Source organism: Drosophila erecta, unplaced genomic scaffold, assembly GCF_003286155.1.
Source record: "Drosophila erecta strain 14021-0224.00,06,07 unplaced genomic scaffold, DereRS2 tig00000000-arrow-pilon, whole genome shotgun sequence".
Lineage (NCBI taxonomy): Eukaryota > Metazoa > Arthropoda > Insecta > Diptera > Drosophilidae > Drosophila > Drosophila erecta.
Window position 1 is genome coordinate 24,125,558 of NW_020825194.1, and position 25,823 is coordinate 24,151,380.

At 44.2% G+C, this 25,823-nt stretch overlaps 1 protein-coding gene across 2 annotated transcripts; it reads right to left on the minus strand.

The window, feature by feature from the left end:
* Positions 1-25,096, minus strand: LOC6553619 (homeobox protein Nkx-3.1). 2 transcript variants are annotated; one of them, XM_026975804.1, is made up of 4 exons: positions 24,184-25,096; positions 1,195-1,373; positions 502-584; positions 1-449 (listed from the first exon to the last, which is right to left on the minus strand). In XM_026975804.1, the coding sequence occupies exons 1-4, from the start codon at positions 24,884-24,886 to the stop codon at positions 194-196; spliced, it is 1,221 nt and encodes a 406-aa protein (XP_026831605.1). In that variant the 5' UTR covers positions 24,887-25,096; the 3' UTR covers positions 1-193. The 2 variants fall into 2 exon arrangements, with proteins under 2 accessions (XP_026831605.1, XP_026831606.1); XM_026975805.1 differs by having other exon boundaries at positions 296-439.
* Positions 25,097-25,823: the final 727 nt, after the last annotated feature.

The following is a 25,823-nucleotide window of genomic DNA, read 5'->3' on the forward strand; positions in this document are numbered from 1 at the left end:
TTTATCATACACATTTTCAAACGTTTTATTTTATAGGTGGTTGCGCAGTGCATTTCATACATAAGTGTAGTGGAAGTGTAATACTTGGATTAATTAAACCAACAGAACTTGGCCATTTCCTTTCAAACAAAGCGTTTTTTTTGGCAAAATATATGCATATAAAAGCGTTATTTTCAATATTTTACAACTTAGGCTACTCAGTGTTTTGTCTGTGAGAAATGGTCAAATACGGTGCCGGTGGTTGCTGATATAGCAACTTGCCATCTGAATAGCGCATCAGGGTCATGAGTTTCAGCATGCGCAGCTCCTCCTTATCCTTATCCTTGTCCTTCTCCCGACTCTTTTCCTGATCCTTATCCGATCCTATGCTCTGCATGTGTGGCTGGTGGTGCTGGTGGTGATGTGGATGGTGGTGGTGCGAGCGATTGGGATCTGCTGACTGGTCGGGTCTTTAAAATAGTCAAGTCATTAACGTTCTTTAAAAAGCTTTGGTTCGCTGACATTTTCTCGCACTGCACGTCCTTCTTCAGCTCCTCCATGTCACGCTTAAGTTTGGCTCTTCGATTTTGGAACCAAGTGATGACCTATTTGTAAGAAGAAGTTGTTAGATGCTCCTTACTGTTACACAAAGAGGAGAATACGTTTCAAAATCAAGATCGTTTTAAGTATTTTGGCACATCGATAAAAAGTGACACAAAATTACTAAAATTAAACTAAATCAAATTGGAAAGTTGTGGGATAAAAGTTTTGTGGGCGTAAAATTTTTAAATTACTCGAACCGCCTAACAGAACGGACGGATTAAACTGAAGAAGAACATACAAACTTTATAGTTTGTATACCCGACTACTGCCTTTATATACCTTTAAACGAATTCAGCACCTTTAATTTTTCATGCATAAGACCATGTAAAAAGGACAAGGCTCTAAAAGGACGAGAAATCAGAAAGTATTTAATCTTAATCAAATTGCCTGACCTTCGCATTACTTTCACTAAGAAAAATATGAAGTTATAACCATATAAAACCTTGAAAAAGGACACAAATATCTTTTCATCCACTTTGGAAGGCCCAATAAAGATCAAAATTGCATTTATATAGAATACTCAAATTGAATCTCCCAAATGTAATGGTGTGCTCTTGACTGTCAATCGTATTTTCCTCCTTGACCAGCACCTACAGACATTCCCATACTCACCTGTGCATTGGAGAGGCCCAAGCCGCCGGCAATTTCGTCGCGATCCGCTGGCGATAGGTATTTTTGGTACAGGAAGCGCTTCTCCAGCTCGAAGATCTGCTGGTTGGTGAATGCGGTGCGGGACTTGCGTTTCTTCTTGGGATTGGAGCGCGTGGCAAATATGTTCAACGTTGCGGGATCTGCAATGCAAAAGATAAACATTAAAATCTATATCGGCGGCGGAATCGATTCGGAAAGGTGTGGTGGCATCGTAAATTATTCAGCGATCAGTCACTTTTATATGCTTCACACGGATGATCGTAAATCGGGGGGGTTTATGGGGCTTTTGGCTCCAGACTTTGCAGCCGGGTCTGACCTTTCTCCGGAGATCATTGCGAGGATGCTTTAATGGTCGCTTTTACGGCCGATCTCTACGCACTCACTGGCACTTTCGATTCAATCACCGAAATGCTCGTGGTTAAAGCCATTTCAAACACACAATTCGATGGAATTCATAATAGACAATCGACATCCACAAATCGGTGGTCATAAAGACAGGCAGGCAGGGGATTCTCTAGCTCTCGTATTTATTGGCCTCGCCGCGTTGAATGATTTCCCCTGTGTTGTTTTCTTAAGCTATTCGATGGGGATTTGATTTGATGTGGATTTTGATTTTGATTGCCGGTATTTGTTTTTGGCATGTTTAAAGGTAATACGGCTGCTGATTGATGTTTTTACCGACCGTTTTTTCGAAAGTGTTTCTCGGCGGAAACGGCTTTCAACCCAGTTGAACCATGGCTGAAATGGATGCCAGCCAGCCCAACCCCATTAGGAATTGTTTATTTATCGCGAGCAATTCAATTTCTGCGCCTTTCGGTTGAGTGTTTATTAATGCCCGATATTTATGTGCCCGCGGAATGATCGCCGCGAATAAGTGTGAGTGCTCAAAAGTGAGCAAAAGTATCTACGGAAATGGCTGTGGCGTCGTTCGTTTACGGGGTTGAATCTTGGGGATCTAGAAGGCCCCCGGAAGTCCGACGACGGCAGAAGATGGCAGCTGCGCACTGGAAACCCTGTCGGGCAATACTGTTGTTGCTAAACATGTCCGACGAATAACAATTAAGAGACCCGAGTTTGGTCCTTGAAATGTGCAAGGATGACGGGGTTGATTAATTCCCTGTTCACCGTTCCCTGTTCGCAGTGGCCTTGCGGTTAAAGTCGAAATTCGGGTCCAAAGCCATTTTGACACTATCCTGATGTGTTTATTGTGAGGCTAGATAATCTACTGTTTGGGGAACGCCCTTTGCCACCAATAATCGAGGGTTGAAAGGATCCTTGGCGGTAGGAACACATGAGCACACACATAAACGTGTTTTCCACCAACATGAGCAGCAACATGAAGAGTTAATTAAAGGTAAGTGGTAGGAATGCCCTCAGGACACTTAAAGTGTGCGTGCGTAGTGTCTTGCGGTGGGTTTTTGCTAATGTTAAATAACCTTAATTCTCAAAACAAGATAAACGAGATTAGTTCGCCTAACATTGGATATACAAAACCGACTATTTAAGGGTCGACTATGGATAGGATTATCTATTTTCATAAACTTAACCGTTACAGCTCAATTTTGTTCAGTATCCAGTTAAATGTGGCCCCCACTTGCATCAATACCACGTCCTAGCCACGCCTCTAATTAAAAGCCGTGGCAAGCCTGCTGTTGGTAAAAAACTGGTCGGGGCTCGCGATGGTGGGTGTGTTTTCGGCCATTTGTTGAGCTTTATTAATTAAGAAAACTGCACCTCGGGGCTGGACCAAGACGGAGTCTGGTTAATGGCTTAACCCACATGGAGAGCGTGTGTCAGTTGCGGCACTTACAAACGTCCAGACGGAGCTAAAGTGCACGGGTATTTGCCAAAAGAATTACGACCTGGCCGGTCACCTGGTCAACACCTACACCTCTAGTCGTGGCCAACAAACAAACAATGTCATCAGCATAACTAATCATTGTTGCAGGCGGCGGAGAGTCACCGGTGACACCTAGCCAACGAACCAACGAACCACCGGGCAACATCCAGCACAATGGGTCCAAGGAGCTGCTCCTGTTGTCTGGAAATATGCATAACTTATGCCTTCTGGCAGCGTTGCTAATTGAGACACAAACAAAATGACGCATTGTCCTTGTGCAAGTGGGTTGGTCTGCTTCTAATACGGGGAGGTGTACACTCCACAAAAGTCAAGTTGGGTTGCAAATCTTTTAGGATTAATATGTTTCTTAGCCGGGAACGCACTCAGTGTAACACTTTAAAAGAAAAATCAGACAAGCCTGGATTTTCTTCCTTAAAAAGATTATCATTTCTATAAATTTACAAAATATGGTAACTGATATTGCTAGTGCACCGATTTTCGCCGAGTGCATGGGCGCAACGCGACTTGAGATGGCGTGCCTTATCACCGGCCAATCTGGAGCCCATTCCTGGTGCGCATGGCTAATGGTGTGGCTGGTAATTAGGCAAATTAGCTGGACTCTGCTACTGGGAGGCACATAAATTAACAGCAATTAATTAAACGCTCGCTGGTTAATGCCGGATCACGACCGGCTCTTCCGCTCCTTCGCATCCAATCTCCATCGAGATTGTTTTGGAAAATGAGCTCAGGCTCAGGCTGAAACCAGAGTGCGGCTCAAAGTGCCGGAGCAATTATGTTGATTAAGTCCGAACGATTCAATTAAAGCCAGCTCCAAATCAATCAGTCGAGATCAGCCAGCGGCCGAAAAAGTGGCAATGGTAGTGGTAATGGTATTGGTATTGGTAATCTCCGGGGATGCACGCATAAAGCGAACATCATAATAAAAGGCAGTGGAGATCACAACGTCGAGATACTCGGGTGCTACCAAGATGCGTATCGCATCGCTGGGATAAGGCTAATGCTAATGCTAATGCCCAGGGAACGGGAACACTCGAATTGTTTGCCACAAGGTGCCTGCTGTTCACACGCTCTTCAAATGCTTCGGTTCGCAGCGGACCCTTTGAAAGGCGAGTAGGTAGGCAGGCAGGTTTGGTAGCGAGGCTCGGATTTGGCTGGAGGAAAGCAGGCCAAAAGCATGACATGTGGAATGTGGAATCGGGCTGCCAGCGGAAGACTCAATTAGGAGCTTGGGCTTTTCGGGGGATTTACGACCGCAAGGAATTTCACATTCCCAGGGCTCTGGGATGCCTAAATACCTGCCAATAGCTTTATAAAATCGCCGCCACCACAGAGTTATGACAAACTCCAAACTCGAGACTCCAACTCGAGCCGGCAAAGGACAAAGGCGACCTTCGGATGCAAAAGAGTTTGGCTAAAAGCGCTAATTATGGCCAGAAGAGAAGGAGAAGCAGCAGCAGCAGCAGCGGCAGACCACAAATTGCGTTGTCCAGAAGCTCGAAAGCGTAATCAAAAACTAATTTTAATCCTGTTTGGGGTTTGGGGCTCAGAGGCACAAAATGAAAACGAAGTTGCAGAGAGCCGCTCTGTGATCCGATCGGATCAGAGATCTTTTTAGCGGTAGGTCCCGGTAATTTATTCTAAATGGTTTTTTGAAATCCCCGAAACAACACGATAAGTTTACTTATGACGTTGCCGGCGTCTCTCCTTCTCGTTCGCATTTCCATTTCCATTCCCGCTCCCGAATATGAATATAGGAGTACCCACTTTGGGTTCTGAAATCTCGGGATCTGGCACATGGTATCTGGAATTTGAGATTCCAGCGATGATTCAGACCGGATCAAAGTCGCTGGCGGGCCCTGCATATTTTTCTCACTTTGGCGTGTCTGCGTGTTGTTAGCAATGAAATTGATGAGTTCGAGCAGGTTATAAAACCCGATACCTTTTGGCTACCTTTGTGGCTGGCTCTTTTATTATTATTATTGCTGTTGCTGTTGCTGTTGCTGGACCTACGAAAGGCCGAAACACAATAACACAAATTAATATAAGAAGATGAGACAAATTTAGCCGCCGACAAAGTGAGCTGGCCACGGAGATTCCCATTCCCATTCCCATTATCATTACGGATCGAAGTGGAGCGCGGGGTGCGGCTCCATAACGAGAAAGTTATAAATTTTGGTATTTTCTTTTCCATATATTCGAGCTGGCGACTTTTCGACTGGTGGGGTCTTTCCTTCGAACTGGAAGACTGTCATCGTTGGCCGCTTGTTTACACGCTCGTAATGCGCCCCATAACGTTTTGTATTTTGTTGTCATTTGTACCGCCCCGGAGATCTGGAAACTGGCCCTAGTTTATAACCAGTGCACTCTTTTAAGCCAAGATTGAACGTTGTTGAGGAGGAGCTGGTGCCTAATAGAGCAGCCAGTCCAGATACAGATCTTATATTCTGATATCTCTCAATGTCACTGAAGAGAAAGTATCTTTTGAACTGTATTAAATAATTATAGCTTGCGGTTAATTGCGGTTAAAACAAATTTAATCTTCAAAACCATTTTGTAATAAAAAGATGGGAGGTTCGAGGTTCGACATCCTTAAAATCTATAAACGAAGGGATGGCTAATAAAACGGACATAAGTCCAAGATCACTTAGTATACCGGGATAGAACACTTTTATGTTTATGGGCTCTCTGCATGACACCTTTGGGCTATTGAAATTACTTATTAGCTGTCGGCATAAAGGACTTTCTCTGGGTATTTTCTGCACTTCTCTTTAATTGAAATTTTCGTACGTTGAGGCAGAGCGTAAAGTATTCATGTTCATGTTGGCCCGCAGCTATTTTGATTGCGATACTACATCTTGTAAACAATAACATGGCCAATAATTTCGGAGTGCCCCGGCAATTTGGCGAGTGGAAGAACATGTCAACGGTACCTGGGGGCAGTAATCAGATGTTTTCGATAGTTAATTTCTTCATACATGCATCGAACGATCGGATAGTGGGGCACTTTCTTTCCGACGTCCCGGGAACTCGTTCTCCAATATAAACATAAAAGGGTAAACCCACAAATCGTTTGCAGGCGATGTGCACGCACTGTGCACTGCCCCAAAATTGAGCTGGTGCAACAAGTATGTGATTAAAATCGATCGAGCTTATGGAAAAGGAAGCTTAAAGACTAGACTCTTAATTACCAAAGATCACTTGAAGATGTTGCCATTAATTGACTATGGACTTGCGGCTTTCACTTGTGATTGCCAGTGAGCTCTTTGGACCGCCTCCAACATTATGTTTGATTGATTGTAATGGCTGGCAAATCAATTGCAAATCCGACGCAGCGAAACAAAGCGCCGAAAACGTGGTCATCCTTAATTCAATAATGTATACGTAGGGCTCAGACGAGAGGAGTCGCGGCCACACACCGATTCTCCTTTACGGGACACCCGTCCATCCATCCATCCAACCAACCATCCATCCATCCATCCATCCAATCATCCAACCACCCGACCACCCTTCCATCCGTCCGTTCCGTTCCGATCTCGATCCCGATCCCGATCCCCATCCTTGGCATCCGCCACATGATTCACGATCGGACCGTTGCGCATGCGCTACGCAGAGTTTTGGATGGACAAGGGGAGGCAGGGGAGAACGCGTCGGCTCCGAGACAAAGCGTCGGCTCCCTTTGATCAACACGTATAAAATACTATGGCCCCGCCCTCTAAAAGGCAGATTAAACGAGATGGCGCTCGGGCAGTGGGCAAACGTATACTTAAACTTAACGTAACGTAAAGAGCAATGAAGTCAGTCAGTGTAAGACTCGGTGGAACACGAAGCTGCAGACTGCAAGCTCGGATCGCTGGGGCGGTACGGGTACGGGACGGAACGGGACGGAGGTGCATATGGAGGGGCTTGGAGCCAGTCTCTGGATCCCAGGCGATGTCTGCAAGAACCATGTTTCGACGCCTCCCGAGGCGCAGTGGTATGAAGTTGCAGCGACAGTGGGTCAAAATCATAAAGTCGTCGATAAAAACACTACCTGCAGTAGACAGCGTTAAATGGTAATGTGCATGGGAGTAATTGTTTCTATAAATTAAAAGCATGCGGAATTGTAAAGATTTAAGAGTTAGTTAGGAAAATTTTTGTAGGCACATTTAATTGCAATGAATGTAAATCCTAATGGACAAAAAGCACATTTTAGAAGCAACTTTTAGTACAAGTTACGAACATGTTACGATTGAACGTAACACCAATTTCGTATGTAATTGTTCTTATGACGAACAATCATAAGAACGGAATGTAGAAACACACGATCATAGGTATTTAGACATGCCTAGTGCCGATCCATTTACTACTCCGTTGATGAGCTAACGATGTTTTAAAGGTAAAGAATTAGTTGCAGTTGCATCATTTTTAAAGCCTAAATAAATTTTGTATGCCTGCTATGTTCAATTATAAACCTTCTCTTTATAGGTGGTAAAAAATCACCATTTGTAATAAAAGGTATTGAAATACATAATTCGCAACTGTTTATAGTCCGCCGATAAAGTAATGAGTGGAGTTCCCATAATGGAAACTTTACGGCCATCCGTAGCACAATTTATACCACTGTGTGAGCTTCGCCCGTTCGCTGCGAGACAATAAAACTTACGTAGCATTGCAATTTGGGCGCTGAGCAGCCCCTGCTTGCCCTCTCCCCCTCTGGCCCCAAGTCACTACCCCTTTCGGTGGTGGATGGGTCCTACTACATCATTTTTATGTTTGCATGCTCTTTAAGCCCTCCCGATCTGGGGCGGCGGTATTTGGCGGCTGATGTTAAGTGAAAATCTGGGCTTGCAATCGCTAACATCAGCTAACAATGGTCATCATCATTAAAATGCGATCAAAGGGCAGAGAGCGGCTCTCGGCATCCGATGGAATAGGATAGGATAGGCTGGGATCCTGCGCCCTGATTGAGTGACCTTCCCCCATCCTCCTCGCACACATGACTCCAATGTGGGCCAGCCCATCACGCGAAAGGGGCTTGCTGGCTTAATGTCTTTATAAGTAGCATGCCTATGAGGTCGGTGGGCAAGAAGGGCTAGAAATATGCGCTGTAATCAAAACCGTTTAAAAAACTACACACTAATTGAGTTAGAAGTTCGTCGGGGGCTTTGAACTGGCCGCCGGATCAAAGGCGCCGCCGCTCTATTGGTGGCGCAACAAAGAGCGTTGACAACGGCATGTAAAGCCAACAATGCCCCAAGCAGCCACTAGATGAATGGATCCCTGCTGATGATGATCACCATAGCCATAACCATCGTGATCGCCGAGCCGCTAAACTTGCCCCAGAGACATTGTACGATAGTTTTGACAACTCAGCGAAACCAAAGCGGCGGCGAACAAGCAGAAAACACATCGAGTGCTTATTAATGAGCGCTCGCCAACAAAAACCATAGGTTGGGAATCAATTTTAAATTTGATTAAATGTGAATGCCTTTCGGCGGGGAGTTGGCTGCACTCAGAGAAATAGGCTGCTGAAGTGGGTAGCACTTTCGGAAATCAGAAATAAGTGCAGTCGTTTATGCGACATAAGCAAGTATCTATTACAGATTTATGTAAATAGTTTATGTAAATAAAAATTGAATGTATAGGTAGCTTGGGAAAATGTATGAGTGGTTTTAGGAATGTAACAATTATATAAAATACGTGTAATTCGTAGCCCTAATTATGTTTGGTGCACCGCCTGACTGAGGATTACAAGAGCAGAATCGTTGATATTATGACAAGCTGTCATAAGTTACAAATTTATGTAATGATGCGCAGCAGAGAGGGAGTTAGGAGTCGGAACCGGAGTGTCCGAATGACTTCCTCAACTTGGGACCAACTTCGCATCGACCAGGACCAGGGGCAATCTAACTCTCTGCAGGTAGCTGGGGTTTCTGTGGTCAGGGTCGTGCGATCGATCGATCGATCGCAGCCTGGATCGGATGCGATGCGATCGGATCGGATCGGATGGGATGGTGAAGATCTCGATCTGGGGATCGATCCCAATGCGCATCGATTGTTCGTGGCTCTGTAGTTCTGAGGCTCTGTGGTTCTGGGAGGGGGTTTGGGATTCTTCAGGTGCCGGCATTGCCACCGCCATTGACTGGCCTACCTTACACCTCGCAGAAGCGAAGATCAAAGGCTGCCGTGCCGACTTAATAACATAAATTAATCTTCTCATTGTTGGGCCCAGAGAGATAGAGAGAGAGAGAGAGAGAGGGATAGCAAGTCCAGTTAGAGCAGGACGGGAACTGGGGGCCGGTGCACATGCGTGCCAAAAATGATACAGTAACAACACGCTATGCTAATCCGTCGTTGTTGGTTGCCTAACCAGACTCTGTTAACGCACAAAGGCAAAACGGCATTTAATTTGGTTTTAGCCCGGTATTTGGCTCCGATTCGATTTCATTCATTATTTCGGGGCGAGCAATGAATTTGTAGCTCCTAAGCGGAGATCAAAGCGAACGGGCCGACGGCAAACAGGAGATGGACTGGCCGTACACTTGGGAAAGAAGTTATTGCGCTGAACTTTAATTCATTTCGATTTCACTCGGCTTGGAAAGACCTAGTTATTAGGGGCAGTGGTGCCCATAAAAAAATGAGAGTTATAAGCTATTTAATGCATAAAGTAATATTTATACTTTTTATCACTCTATTTCTAGAACCAAAATATATATATTTGACAATATTACATTCCGATTTCTTACTCTGACTTAAGGGGTAAGGTTTTTCTCAGTGCAATGATAGCAAATGTGCTGGCGAGGGTTTTGATCGAACGGCTATGACGACGAAAAGCAGCCAACGAGCATTAAGTATTTGAAATGACTTGCCAGGCATGAGTGGAAAATGAAACGAGCGCAGCAAATTAGCTAATCAACGCCCATTAGTCGTAAGGTATTGGAATTTATGATAAATTTCCGTTAGCACCCATGCGACTGGAGCGCGGATTGCGGCACGAGCAGAACTCGCAACTCAGGAACAAGTTAATTTGGCGCGGATTCCTAACTATGCTTACCTAAAAAGACCCCTGATCTTGATCTTCGATCCGCCAATCCCGCCGATCCCGAAAGCCGAGAGATAAAGCAGGCATCTTTATAACACTGCGATCGCCCAGCAGGACGACGAGCAAGTGCATCTCTGATCGCAGTGCATGTGCGCCTGCGCGCTAATAACACATAATTTTGCTGTAAAACAACAAACCGCTGCGCATCGTTATCATTATCGTTATCATTATGGTGAGTTTTTATGTGCGCCTGCATGTTGACTGCCCGTTTTCGAAAAGGCGTCGGCCCGCTTGCCGTTTTCAGTCGGCGGTCGGCGGTCGGCAGTTGGCAATTGGCACTTGGCAGTTGGCAGTTTTCAGCTTGTAGTCGCCGGTTTGGGGCGACAACGACAATATCGCATAATTTATGTTTATCGATATAGCCGGCCAGATAAGCGGCTTTAAGCAAGAGCAGTGGGCCGCGCTCGTAGGTTTTGTTTTTAGTGAGTGCCGTAAAATGAAAGTTCACTGCCGATGGCCGTTGCGCGAGAAGGTGGAAAAATGCCACTTGGCTACCAGCTGAGAGGCACCAAAACCCATTTGACTCAAATAGCGTTGGCATAAAAAGATAGACCTATGTAAATGTATCTACTTCAATAGGTATCGCAGCACTAAATTCTCAGACAATACTTGGTGTTTCCTTCAATCTTATGCATGTTTAATAATTTAATACATAAAGATGTATTACACTCTAAAGTTTTAAGTTGCAAGTCAGCAGCAGCCCGATTCATTTGGCTAATTTAAATAAGACTCTATTCATAAATTCAATTAACACCATAATTTATGTATAAAAACCTCTTCTTAAATGCCTGTCAACGTGAAATCGTAGAGATAGAGACATTCCAATCAACTGCGAAATACACTTATTACCAAGCCGGCTCCTCATCTATTTGATCCGAATTAGCCACGTCTTGGGGTCCGATAACCGTTTCTGCGTCCTCTATTGACTGTTCTTCAAAACGGGTTCTGTTCACGGCCGATCCGAGCCATTAGCCATAACAAGCGACCATTTGCATGGCGCTTTTGATGTGCGTTCGTGTTGCGAGGGCCGTAAAAAGTGTTTTGCATGTTGCACCGAAAACACAAAAAACTAGTTACGGTTATGTGTATAATTACGGCGACAGCATGTTGGCATGACAAATAAACTGCGAGCGAGACCGTAAATTAAAGTATCAGAATGCGTGTGGTGAGGGAGGGGGGTAAGTACAGTGGGCGGATGGGGGCAGGGGCAGGAGGCAGGGGGAGTGGCAGAGGGAGTGGCACACGCAAGGCGTCAAGAACAGGATTGGAAGTGGAAATTGGCAGGACGACGAGGTCGGAGGAGGAAAAGCGAGGCTTAACGGCAATGGCCACCTGACGACAAGTCTGAGCCAATTGTTAAGCCGTTGATATATGTCTGGTTTAGATATAAGTATGTAGGCCTGATTCTGCGAGTGCGTGTTTTTGTGCAGTAGACCCGGTGGTAGGCTGCAGTGGGCGTGGCTCACATTTAGCCTCCGTAATTGCTAGGCTCGCCGAATGACAAGCCAAATAAATTAACATTAAATATTGTGCAAATGCACTTTTTGCACACATCATTGGGTGCACTGCAAGATAAGTATTGTACTTACAGCAAATAAATAATGCCTATACAATTTGTAAGTATTTTAAAATAAATTACATTTTAGGGACTAATTCCTAATTCCTTTGTGATAACTTAAAGTAAGATACACTGTTCAAGATATTGTGAGGATCTAAAATCATTTTCCTAGCATTATATTTAATTGCGTGCATAATATCATGTTTAAGCAACGTGACTGGGAAAATGATCACTTAAAACATTATTTGTTTTATGCAGAAGATATCTGGGAAAACTATTGCACATTAAGGCCATTATAAAATCCCTGGGGATAGTAGATCGCCTGCTGTTGCATATACTGTCCCGTTTATGGTTGCCGCTTTAACGGCACTGCAAACAATGCGCAGATTTATTTAATTACAGGAGACGCACATGCACGCACACATCAGCACTGTTATAATACAAATTTACGCACAAAAATGCAAAAAAGGCGACGTCGTCTTGGAATTTATTTAATTAAATCTACGCCCCGTTGGCAGCCACTTGGCTCTTAGCCCCTCCGACCGGCCAAATGCGCATAAATTCAGCACTTTATGCATTTGCTTAGCGGCTGCCGCCGGCAGTTGCAGTTGCAGTCGCCCAAGCTGCCATTACGTATACGCACCGTGTTGCAGGTAAGCGCGGCTGGAAACATGCCCAATGACAATTTCGTTGGCGTTCACAAATGTGTGCGATGCCCAAGGCGAAATACAGCGGTCAGCGTCAGTTGAACTGACATAAAAAGACAGTCAATTTGGTTTCTGAGTAGGATGGTGGGTCTCTTTCCAAGTTGATATGGCTTTAACCCAGATTCAAGTGCAAAGAACAGGTAAAAGGTAATAAAGTACTTCACTCTCTGTAGGGTTAAGATATATTCAGAAATGTAAAACAATAATAACGCATTTTATTCGATTTTAATTTTGTGTTTAACCAATTTGGTATTTAAGACAGATTTTATTTAAGACAATTTTTACTACTTTGTGCAAGTAACACGTACACTACGTACATGTGTACATACATGCATACACACACATACATACATACATACATACATACATACATACATACATACATACATACATACATACATACATACATACATACATACATACATACATACATACATACATACATACATACATACATACATACATACATACATACATACATACATACATACATACATACATACATACATACATACTTACATACTTACATGCACACATACATACATACATACATACATACATACATACATACATACATACATACATACATACATACATACTTACATACTTACATGCACACATACACCGGTACATACTTACATGCATACATACACCGGTACATACACTACACATGCACTACGCTCACTGCTCGACCGGTAGAAGATATGCCTTACAGTCCTCGCTAGAACTAGTTGGGAATTATAGGGCTACAAGAAAATATTTTTCCTCAGCAAATATTAAAAGCGGCAATAACTATGTGTTCCGACAGTAAGTTAAACATTCTTCAGGCTTTAATTAAGACAATTTTTACTACTTTGTGCATGTAACACGTACATGCATACATACATACATACATACATACATATATACATACATACATATATACAAACATACATACATACATACATACACTCACTGCTCGACCGGTAAGAGAGATTACTTGAAATATTTTGTGACCCTTACAGTCTTCACTAGAACTAGTTGGCAATTATAGGGCTACCAGAAAATATGTTTCCTAAACAAAAATCTTTATTATTTGTACTCTGGCAATCGAGTACAAAGTACTCGTTAGTAAAAACTCGAATTTTGGATTGCCTTAATATGATAATATGATAATAATAATATATTATTTAGCTCATATTACAACGAAATTGACCAAAACATTAATCAAATTCGTTTCAAAATCGTCTTCTAGCACAACTTTTTGTTTACTGTTTTCACTCACACAAGAAAGTGAATTCTATTTTTAGATTTTTATGCTCTCAATTTTATGCGAGCGGGAAGTGAGCAATTACTGCCGCCACCAAAAAAAGTGGCTGCATAGTGCAAAATCAAAGTATGGCCGTTACGCATCTTATTTTTCTAGTGTTTTTGGTAAAACACTGCAATTGGATTGATTTGTTCATCTATTCCGAACTTTTAGTTCTGTGTCATCCACAGATATTATAAGGTATTCCAGAAATGTTTGCAATCCGGTATTCAACAGTCCCACGCTCTCTTGCAAAATGAGAATTTATGAAAAATTCGTGTTATTTCCTACGTATTTCACATCTGAGCTCGCACAAGCCGATTCGATACACTTGAACATATTTCTGGAGCTTTTGTGTCTGCCAAAACGCGTTGCGTAGGTTGTCTACTTGTGGCCAAACTGAACGAGTGCAGCAACTAGGATGGTGACCCACATACAATTGACAGCTGGCTGCGAAATCGATAACAAGAGTTGTCTTTTTGGGGAGATCTTCTTAGGTTTATATTTTCTGCAAGTTTTTGCGCTGGAAAGTGGTAGTGCTGAAGAAGAGTCGGCCGAATTGCGAGCTCCTTTGTTGTCCAGCAGCTGCTCTTAGCCTTGTGCCTCCGCAGTCTTAAGTGGCCCCAACAACAGCCACATCCACAACCACTGAGTGGCCAAACAAAGGCACATAGTTAAGCATAATTTAATAGATACGCCGCTCGGGCTCTGCAATCTCTTTATGGTTGACACTATTGTCTAGGCCAAGTTTGTATGTGAGGCCGTCATAAGGTGATGAATGCATTATTATTATTGTTATTGTGGCTGCCGTTGTATGGCACAGTGTATGTGGTATAGTACATTGTGTATTGCTGGCTGGGCCTTTGTTGAAAAGCGTTAATTGAGTGTTGCGAATGTGCAACGGCAATTGAAATTGTTTATGACTTGCAGTTGCTGCCTGCCGTAGCTCATGCCCAATAATGTGCAATGTGTAATGCAACTGCGCCTGCTAATGGAGCGGCCTGTCCTACACTATCCACTTGGATAATCGGCTAATCGGCTATCAGCAAGCGGCTGTATCTGAGCAATATCCTGCGCACCAAAGGATACCGCCGACGGCAGCTCTCTGCTACTTGACAAAACACTCGGGCCTTCCATTTGGGGAGCGGTGATTATGGTTTATTAAGATGCAATTTTCATTACTGGAATCGGGACCTGGGAATCGGCAATCGGGAATCCGAGCCACTTGAACTCAACTGGCTGGCTGGGGGAACACTTGACGGCGACGACGAAGATCGGCCATAGAAAATTTCGTTTCTTTCTTACATTTAGTGGTTTTTAATTGCCATAATTAGCGAGAACTGGGAGCTGGAAGGAGATTCAAGTGCATTCTGAAGTGACGTCTGCCGGGTGAATTGTTCCCCATTATGGCCGACAGATGACACAAGACGGAAGCAATTGATTCCGAGTCTGGGCCATAAAGATACGCCATAAATTAACACCAAACCGATTAATGAAAAGTGGCGATCCACATCGGGAGCACATGTTTTGTGTCCGACGACCCAGTCAGGATATTGGTACATTAAAATCAATTAACTGGCCCGACTCTGGTGGACGCAGTTCTGGGATTCTGGTCACCCAGCTCGAAAAGTGGCACAGATCTTTGGTTGGCATCTTAATGAGTCCGATTTGTCCGATCGCCAGTCATAAACTTTACAGCCATTTAAATGCTGACTTGTAATTTGTAGAGGTGTTGGCCTGACGCGATCTGTCGGCTAAGCATTTAGCATTAGGATTTGCATTGTAAATGGTTTTACACTGATAGAACAATTCATTGTGGGGCTATAATTAAAGTCCATTATCAGGTATTGGTGAATATTTATTATATGTGTAAACCATATACGTAACATGCTTATTTACAATGAATTATTGGAAATTCGCTTAACAGTATGTTTGAAAATAAACCCAATGTATAAGTCGAAGGCAATAAGAGAATAAGTACTTAAACAAGTTAATAATTGAACCGATTATGTGCAAGTATTATTGTGTAATTAAATACCATTTTTATCAAAACCATCTTATATTAGTTTTTTATTGCAGTATATATATTTTTCCAAACCCACAAAATGCATTTTAATCACTGCAGGCAGCAGTGACAGTGACGAATCGCACCACGAGAGTTCGCGATGGCGATTACAATACACGAATGGTTATTCAATCTTAACGATCCTATTTTATCAATCGAAAGGTAGAGCAAAATCTAAATTAATTGCATACCAATACTATCATTCGGTATAATAAAGCGATAAATTTTATATAGTGCATTAATAAATCAAGTGGAAAATCATTTCTCGCCATAAAAGTTATTTATCGGAACTTTTGTCTGTTGAGAATGCGATCGTCACTTGTTTTTCACATCGCCAAGAGGTTTATTCGTTTGATTAAATCTACACAATTTTCTGCTGTGTATTAATTCCACCGGCTCAAGAGGTTTGACGTGGAAATCAGCACCATTTTAGGTTAACACTGCTTATGTTTTTGGGAAAACAGCCCCATTTGATTAGTTCTGCTCACTCGTTCCGCTGTTATGACAAACGAAACTTAGCATTTAAATGCATTCGAACTTGACTGGCTGGCTGGTGTCAGGCAGTCAATTAATTAATCGAAAACTGCCGAAATTCCAAAGCTGTCAGTCCGTAGACATGTCCGTGAAATGATAAACTCCAAGCCCAGAAATCCGTCGCGTCGGCCGATCCCCAGTCATTTTGCCACTTGAGCAATAAGCCAGTAAGCAACCCTTGTGCGCCTCCTTACCTTTATTCATTCGTTTTTTCGTTGACTGTCTCTTTTACATTCGTTAGTTGCCCATTGGCCCCTGGCATTTATGTTTAACACTTTAATTGTGATTACAAGCTGCAATCAAACGGTACGAAAATAAACTAAAGGTTGCTTTGGTTTGGCTCGGCTCGGCTCCTCCACTGAGTGACTAACTGACTCGCACTCGAGCCAACGGCGGTGGGTCCCCCATCTCAGCTCCCCGCTCTTAACGTGGCTTATGCATGTTTAAGCAGCAACTGCAACACCTTTTGGCAACAACAGCGCGTCATGTCGCTGGCTTTATTAAATTACTTGTCAAAAGTGCACACACGAGCCTGGGTTCAGTTAAGGCCCGAAAGAGGAAAGCGGGAAAGGGTAAGGGGATGGGGAAGGGGGCGTTGCAATGTCGGCGGACATGAAACAGCCCCAAACAACCGGGCGAGTATTTACACGCAGAAAAATCAGATCAATCGGTATGTACGCAGGCAGAGAAATAATGTAACTGGCCCAAGCCTAAACTTAATATTAATTTCAATATTTATTATCAAATAAGTTATTATTAATATCAAATAAGTTTTAAATCGTTCTGCAAATTTGATCAGTTATTAACTGGCTAACTGCCTTTATTTATTTCATATAAAGTTATATATTGATTCCGTTGTTACAAAGTAAAAGTTACAATGGTGAATCCCAAAAGCGTAGCTGCAATGAATAAGTGTTGTGCAGTTTCTAGAACGGATAATATATTATATAATATTTTTCCTCTGCACTCAACTCTTTTGCATTTGGCCAAAACATGAAACACAGCGCTTTCGTTCGCATAACGAGACGTGTCATAACATTCTGCACTGCAAAACGGAATACAAACGAAATCGAAATGAAATGCCATGGAGAGAAAATCAATTAAGGCAAACATTTTGTTTTCATTTCGATTTCCCCGCAGCTGTGCAAGGGGATTAATTAATCTTGTCAGCGATTGCAAGTCATTTGCCATGGAAACAGCGGCAAACATCTCGGATAGTCAAATTAATTTACTTCACACTTTAATAAACGATTACACAAAGACCCACCAGCACATGGGGTTGCTGTTGTGCCGATGAAGGTGTGAAATGCTTTGTTGACATTGCCCACAGTGGCAGCCCAGCATATAGAACTATATATACCGATCTGAGAAGCGATTCGGGGGAAGAAAACATTTTCCACAGCTTCCTTCGATTTTACCGTGAAGTTTGTCGTTCTCGGCCTGCTTTATTGCGGCGATTGTTGGTGGTTGGTTCTCAGTCGTGTTGCGTGTAAATAGCAACATCAACATCCACATCCACGTCCACGTCCGCATCCAGACAATAACACCAACTTGTGCTTGTTTTTCCAAATCACTGAGTTCTATTCACTCCCGAATTCGTAATGCCCTCGTCCCTTGAATTTGGATGAAGTCTCGAATATGTTCCAGCGAAGGGCTGAATGGCTTCTTTGATGTGTAGTACTGACAATGCGGGGGAAGGCGTGAAAATGACTTAATGGACTGATTAGGGAAGTCAATCGTCGGGAAGGAAATGATTTTGTGCATCCGACTGAAGTGGGAGGTTGAGGAATTGAATAACGCACAGGTGATGATTAACGAATTTACTGGGACTAATAAATGCATTTAGGAACTAATGAAATAAGGTAATGTGAAAATGTTCTCACCTTAAACTTTATTTCTACATTAAGAAGTGCCATGTGCTTTGAAGAGTCCCCTTTGGTATTTAAATTTGTTTATCCCCCATTCAACCATCTTATCAAGTGCAGGATCTGCTGCACTTCATGTTTTTATCGAAATACATTAAGAATCCGCCACGCTACACAATTTAGCGTTCCTTGATGATCCTATGACGGAGCGGTCTGATTATGAACCCTAACGAATCCTGTTGTATTACAATGTATCAAACGATACTCGGGGCTCGTCAAAAGTGAAGTAGATGACTGCACCTGTCGGCGCAGCGAATGGTCGAAGCCCGAGGATGGGCAACACCTTGCAGGCTGTGGAACTGGCCTGGAACTGGAGTTCCTGGGGAGGAAGTGGAGGTCCACCCCGGGCATCTGCCACTATGTTTCTTCGCATTAATGTCGCCTGATCCGTAGCTGTGAATAATTTCCCCATCCGCTGGGTGGATTCCGATCCGCTCCCCTCTGTCCACCGATCGCCGCTCGTTTGTTCGGCATCGCTGCTAATGAATTGAATGCTTTAATTTATGCTGGCTTTTCCACATTTATCATCAAAGGCCGGGGCATATAAATATGATTTGTCTCCGTGGTCCTCGGTCCGAAAGTTGGCTTGGAAAATGCCCATAATCTGAACGACGATGGGATTAAAAACCATAACATAGGAGGGACATTTTTTACTTTATTTACCAAGTTTAATTTAATTTTAGCTATTTAGCAAACATTTAATTAGCTAGTCATCCTTAGAAGAAACTAATTATTATTTTCGCAGTTAAATAAAGTATTCTTTGTTATGGACGATATTTTTTGCAGTGAATTCTGAGATCTGCACGATGGCCAGCGCTAGGATGGAGAACTGGTTTTGTCCGACCAGGCGCCAATTGACCCACATAATGTGCAGCTGGAAAAGCCGCGAGGAAATGCGTTTTCCCCTCCGAGCCTCTGAGCCACCTCGTCATCCGGCTGCAGTAGTTCGCTGGGCTGTCCGTGAACGCATCAATCTCGCGCTCTGCGTTTCCTGGCCAAGACCCTGTTGGCCAAGACTGCTGGCCAAATGCAGAGTGCGCTATACGCTTTGGGCCGCGGGGTCAGCGAGGAGTGTTGCTCCGGGGCAATGGGCCAGGCAGAAAATGCGTTTTTAAATGGTTTTTATGCGTGGCGCGGGCTTTTGATGTTCGACACATGCCGAAAATTCACAGCTCGGGCGGTCCCAGCTCTTCACTCCGGCCAGTGATTAATGTTTGGCAAAAACGCGAATGCGAAAGGCGAATCGCAGTGGGAACGAGAATGCGAATGCGTTTTTAAGAACTTTGACAAGGTCCTGACTTGAATGCCGCATTCCAGCCCCTTTGCTGGGTTCATTTGGTACACGGCAAAACAAAGCTTCTACATTTGTCTCTATAAGTTTAATGTAATGTGTGCATATTTTAAGCAATAGGCATTTCAGATTCAATCTTTATATGGAGGGAATTGTTTCAAAAATGCATTAGTAGTTGGTACATGCACATGTTGTAATATATAATATTATAAATACAGTGTAATTAACCGTCTACTTCAAAATAAATCTGAAGCACCCTGATTTCTCTTCGTGTAGCCAACCCTCTGAGCATTTGGCAACAGTTGGCCTCGGCCTCCCATATGGCCCTGCTCTGATAGAGTTATTACCAAATGTACTGCTCCTTGGCCAACTCTCGTTCGCACCTCTATCGCTCGGCTGCCACTGCCACTGCCTTTGCCACTTCCACTTCCACATCCACATCCACTTCCACTCCAATTCAGTTTCATTCTCAGTCCGAGTTCGAGGACTGGTATCCCGGCAGGCTAATTCTCTCATTTGCTGTCTCTTGTGCAACTGTCGATGCTTGATTTTCGCTTGTCTTTATGATCGGCCTGCCGGCTTTGATCTTGACGCCGATGGACAGTGGAGGATGAAATGGACTGGACGGGACTGAACTGAACTGAACTGGACCCCTTTCCGCCCGATCGGATCGCGGGTAATGGGCAGAGAAGAAAAATGCAACTTGAGCTCAATTAGTGCTCATCAAAAGCGTGCAGGCAACACCTTCAGTGCGTCGCTTTCGCACACCTCTTCAGCCGTCGAGTATCTGTGTACCTGGGTATCTTAGTATCTAAGTATCTGAGTATCTCGGTGTGCGAGTATCTGCTGGCCAGGCGTCACTTGCTCCGACTTTGGCTCTAACCGGACCGAGCGAGGTATGCAATTTGCTTGAGGGGTGCCCCATGATGACGGACCACCCGAGTGGTACCGCTTGAGATGGTATAGCCTGGAATGCCGTGAATGCCTCTAACCAAGGGTAGAGGTGGTTATCCCTGAGGGTCGAGGGCTAGTGAAAGCAAATCGGGCAGTTAACCAATTTTGAGGGGCCACCAGTTTCCAGTAAGTCCAGCTAGTTTTTTGTAGTTTCGATGGCTCGAATTAAGGCAAATGCTTTATGGTTAGCCGGCACGCAAACTCATATTTCTCTGCCACTTTTACAACCGGCGAATTATAATTTTTAATAAAATATTTGAGGCGCAACCGTTAATTAGAGAATTTATGCCGAGCGCCGGCTTGTCAACTTGTTTCGGCTGCTCGGAGGCTCTTTGCAATATCTCATGCATATTTTATGCGACGTTAGAACAGTTTGCGCCCGCAGTCATTTTTCTCGATTTTATTGAGGCAAACGAGTCTCGCCTTCTAGCATTCAATAAGCACATATGCGAATCACATTTTTGTATAGTATTCGCTCGGTGTTTTAATGTCATTAACGAATTTTGTTGAAACGCTGTGCAGCTATTAATCATTTGAAATGAATTTTATTTTTACACTTCTGCGGGATTTCTTTTTGTTTGCTTGATTTATGTGTAGTCTGAACTCGAAGCTTGTTGACTTTTGCCAGAGGTTTTCGCCTATTGAATGGGTTTCTTGGGAAACATTTAAATTGAATGAAATTGCATGTGCAATTGATCAATTTGCGCATTGATCGGAAGAATGTGCAGTAGATTTGTGCCTAGCTTCCAAGAAATTTTAAACAATATGTGCTCTCTAGCACAATAAATTAACAGACAGGTTTTTGTTATCCCCCAAATAGCTGTTTGCATAATTGTTTATGGCTTTCAATGCACGCAGCACTAATACTTTTTATCAAAACTAGATTTTTAATACCCGTCGATCTGGAGGAAAATATTTGAACAGCAATTACGGGGCAAGTGGCCACTAATGCGAAAGATGGAAATCTATCTGGCACAGCAGATAAACATGTAATACCATTGTAGGGGGCGTTTAAAGCCAAGGCATGCCATTTTGAGTGTCACGTTGTTCGGAAAGTAGAATCTCGAAAAGCCATTACCCCACCCCTTAGCGCCGATGGGATATGGGACATGGGAGTACTATTTGGATGCGGACCGGTTATGGATCGTTTGATTTGACGTGACTGAAAATTGCCCTCTAACAGCTCTGACTGGGATCCATTTGCATGGTAGTTAGCACACAGCGCGGCCCACTCTCCGTGCGGATTTCCAATTATAACTATAATTTATGCTCAATCCGCCACTTATTTACATTTTCGACTTTGCTCCTATTCGAAATTAAGTATACGTCTAGTTGAACTAATTAGCTTCGACTCTTTGGGCAGCGCCACAACTCACACCCGGCCACGTTTTACTATTGTTACTTGGCCCCGCCCCGCGACCTCAGCCCGCATGTTGTAAAATGTTTACACTGCTATCTGTCAAATCAACTGTCAACCCGAAGAGCCATCATCATTGTGGCCGGAGTATCTGTGTGAGTCTCGGCGAGTTTGTTTCACTTCCCGTGCGCTTGTGTGCGTCTGTGCGTCTGCTCTAGGGCCTGTCAATGTATCTGGTTGCGGTGCGTTTTGTGGTTCATGCTCGGCTGCGTCGCAGTCTTCGTAGTCTTCTGGTCTTCTGGTGTTCTGGTCCTCAACTGACATGGCCGTCGCCTTTTGTCAAGTGGGAAAGTTTTAGTAATTAAATTGTAATTAGGGATGCATCCGCCGCTCTGGCCGTTTGTGCGTTCAATATCGCGGCTGTCTGTGCCAATTGTCTTGGCGTTTCATAAAGCCCACATTTCAGCGGCAGCCACCGTCAGCCCGTGCTGATCGCCCTGAGACCGGGCTCTCTTGGTGCCCAAGTCGCCACCCATTTGGACCTCTTTAATTATCCACTTTCCATTTCGATTGGGGGAATGTTTACAAAGCCGTAAAAATATTATTTACAACGGGCTTTATTAGGAAACTATAAAACTATGCACAAGGAAAATGAAAATACGAATTAAAAGAAAGTGAACACTATTCATCTTCGCTTAAACGTGTGAAAGGGTACCCATTCTTCGGTGAGGAAATGCGCCACATATGCACGCGTAATTGACAAGACCTAACGACAGGTCCATTGTTGAAATAGCTGCAACTTTTCAGCCATTTTCATTGTAATTATTTTGTATGTGCTGTATGGGCCTCTTTATGGCTTATCTGCCGGCAATCGTCATGAGCGGTGAGCAGGCAAAAGTGGGGCTGCGATGGTGTTGCAATGGGAGTTGTCGCTGCTCCTAATTACCAGGCGGAAGTGCCTCAGATCTTTCCCCCAACTGGCCGGTTACGGCTTTTGATCAGCCGGGCAAATTGCAGGAGGCAGCCGAAGGAAGGGTTCAGTGCAGGGCCAACCTCTAGTCTCCTCTTCCACTTCCACACCGGATGCTGTCTTGGGAAAATGCAATACCATTTTCGCAAACTGCGGCGCTTAAGTGCAGCTCGGCGATAATCATAATCATCCCGGGCGGCACTCAATGCCAGTAGCAGTTGATCAACCGATCAAGCGATGAAATCAGCTGGTGCTGATTAGATGGCTCTGTGGCAATCCAGAGTGGAGCACGAACCAATTGGCTGATGTACGTGCGCCGCGTAAATTCAATTTCAGTAGCTGATGAACAAAAGCGCAGACCATGGGTTCGCTGATGGATTGGTGGTCAGTGCACTCGCCAAAAATATGGGAACTGTAGCCCCTCTTTTGATGGCTAATAATGTTTTCATCCTACAAATGCTTAAGTTCTGTTTTAAATAATCTTGGTTCAATTGTCTCTTTGTAATTGCTACAAAGTTGAAGTGATTATTTTTATGTACGAGTATTTGTCTAGAGAAGTGGAAGTAGAAGTCGATTCTAGATTACTTTCTCACTGGCTCTCGGCAATTTTTGTTCCGAGTGTGGGATAAATCGGTTCGCGTCTGCGACTTAACGAGAAATCAACGCCGCTAAGCAAATTATGCCGAACGATACGCATGCGCCAGACCCATCAGACATCAGCCATCAGCTGGAGTCTGAGTTGGAGTTGGAGCAGCACTTCGCAGCTGGAGCAGCATCATATCACCGAGCTGGGGCCTCCGAGTGGGTCTGGGTATGGGTCTGGGACTGGGACTGGGTCTGGGTCTGGGAAAGGCAATTGCCATCAAAGGCGATGCCGAGCGAGCTGCCAGCCGGCCTGAAATTGATTTAGCCACCTCGGCCGATCAGGCTGACCTCACTACTGTTTTTACGCCTTAAGCAGAATCTCATCAAGACGTAATGACAACAATTGATCAATCGCTGGCCGGGCTAATGGTTATGATGGGTCTCGTTGGGAAATCAGTTTATATTAAAATGTAATTTGATTGCGGCTGTGCACACAGAGCAAAATGTGAGATAATTCGTGCCGCCGAACGCGGAGTAAGTAATTCTAAAGATTATAGATATTTTTAGCTGGAATACATTCCAGTCATACATAGGAAAAAGGTCATCTATTAATAGTTACCAATTTACAGTCATTTCAGCACTATAATTTGGTTTGTAAAGTTCGGTTAGAATATTTACAGATTTCCACAGCAATCGGATGCACGGAGTACTTATAAGGTTTAACAGTTTCGGTTTTGTTTGAGAACCACAAACACTCATTTGAAAAGTACTCACCCTGCTCCTCGTCAAAGTTCTTGGTGGACAGCTGGAAGAGGGCGTCCAAGGGAGTGTCCCCACTTGATTTGCTCACTCCCTTTGGCTGTTCCTCCGGCGACTTCTGTAGGACCTCTTTGCTGTCCCCTTGGGATCGTTTTTCCAGTTTTTCCGCCTGTCTAGGACTGCAACACTCGGTGCTCCCATTGCTGCTGCTCGATCGCTGGGAACGCTCGGAGCTGTCGTCCTCGGAGGCGATGATCGCGGGATTCAGGGTCATGTGGCGGAGGAGTTGCGCCTGTGCCTGGAAGTGCTCCTGCAGCTGGCGCTGGTAGTCCCAGGCCAGTCGCTGCTCGTAGCTGTGGAGAAGAGCGGGCGACAAAAATGTATGTAGTGCAGCCGGTGGCGGACAGTTCGGCACCACGGGCATTTGCAATCTCTCGTTGATCAGCACCAGGGGAGCAGGTACTCCTGGTGGAGCATTGGGGACTGCATTTCTCTCCGGCTTCTTCTCCACACGATCCTCTTCATGCCCGCGCCCCAGGATATCGGCTATGGAAAAGCTCTTGACCTTGACGGGTGATGACTTTTGACGGTCATTTTGCAGGCTAACAGGACTCCTCAAAAGCCGCAATCGTTTCATATTCAACGATCTCAGGGGCGGCGGACTGGGGGAACCCACCGAAACATCCGAATTAGCGGGACTGGGAGTTCTTTGCGGCATGTCTAGGTGTCTCTTCTTTTGGCCACTCAGCACATCCTGGCTGTATCCCTGCGTCTTAGCTCCAAACTCTTTTCAACTGGGCGATTCAAAACGCGTCGGCAAAACGCGCGGCTGTCACACGAAAAACGTCGGCACAACGTGCAACACAAACACCAACAACGAAAATGGCTCGTGGCCAGAATGCGATGCTAATGCTACTCGGCTCTCTGCTTCTCTTTCTTGGCCAAGCTCTCTCAACTGGTTTTTGGGGCCTCCAAACTGGTTGGCACCCATGACGTCACGAACTCGCGCAGCTGCGCAGCTTGTCTAATTAAAAACGCCACCTCGCTCTCTCCAAAGGGGCGTGCCAACCGAAAAGAGAGAGACGGAGAGAGGGAGAGCTAACCAGAGGACCAATGGCAGTTGGGCGAGGGCATTACAGCCCCCTCACCCCCCCGAAAGTCGCTGTCAACGTGCGAACGTCATTAATTTGTACAATTTGACATGCGCTCTCTTTCCCTCCCTGACAGCACTCTTTCCTTCTCTTTCCCTTCGCTTTCCAGGCGGCTGACTGCGTTAATTATCGTAATTGTTGGCTCACCCGCTTTTTCGCAGCTCTCTTTTGGCCTACTCAATTGTCATCAATAATGACGTCTCGTTGTACCGTTGGCTTTGGCTCCTCATCTATTTTCCACTGAAAAAACAAGCCTCTTTGAATCCGTGTTTCGGGACCTCAGGTGCACTGGGAAAAAATAGTTCCCGGAACTGACCGTCACGTGCTTACAACATAGGTTTCTTTATCAAATGTAGCTACATCTTTGAAAAACGTTTGTTTTTATTTAATAAGCACAACAAATTATTCCCTTCCTGGATAATTAACATTTAAATATTGCCTAATTTTTTCGAACTCTCCCTAATCTAAAGTGATGTATTTTAGATGTAAAAAGAAACTAAATAA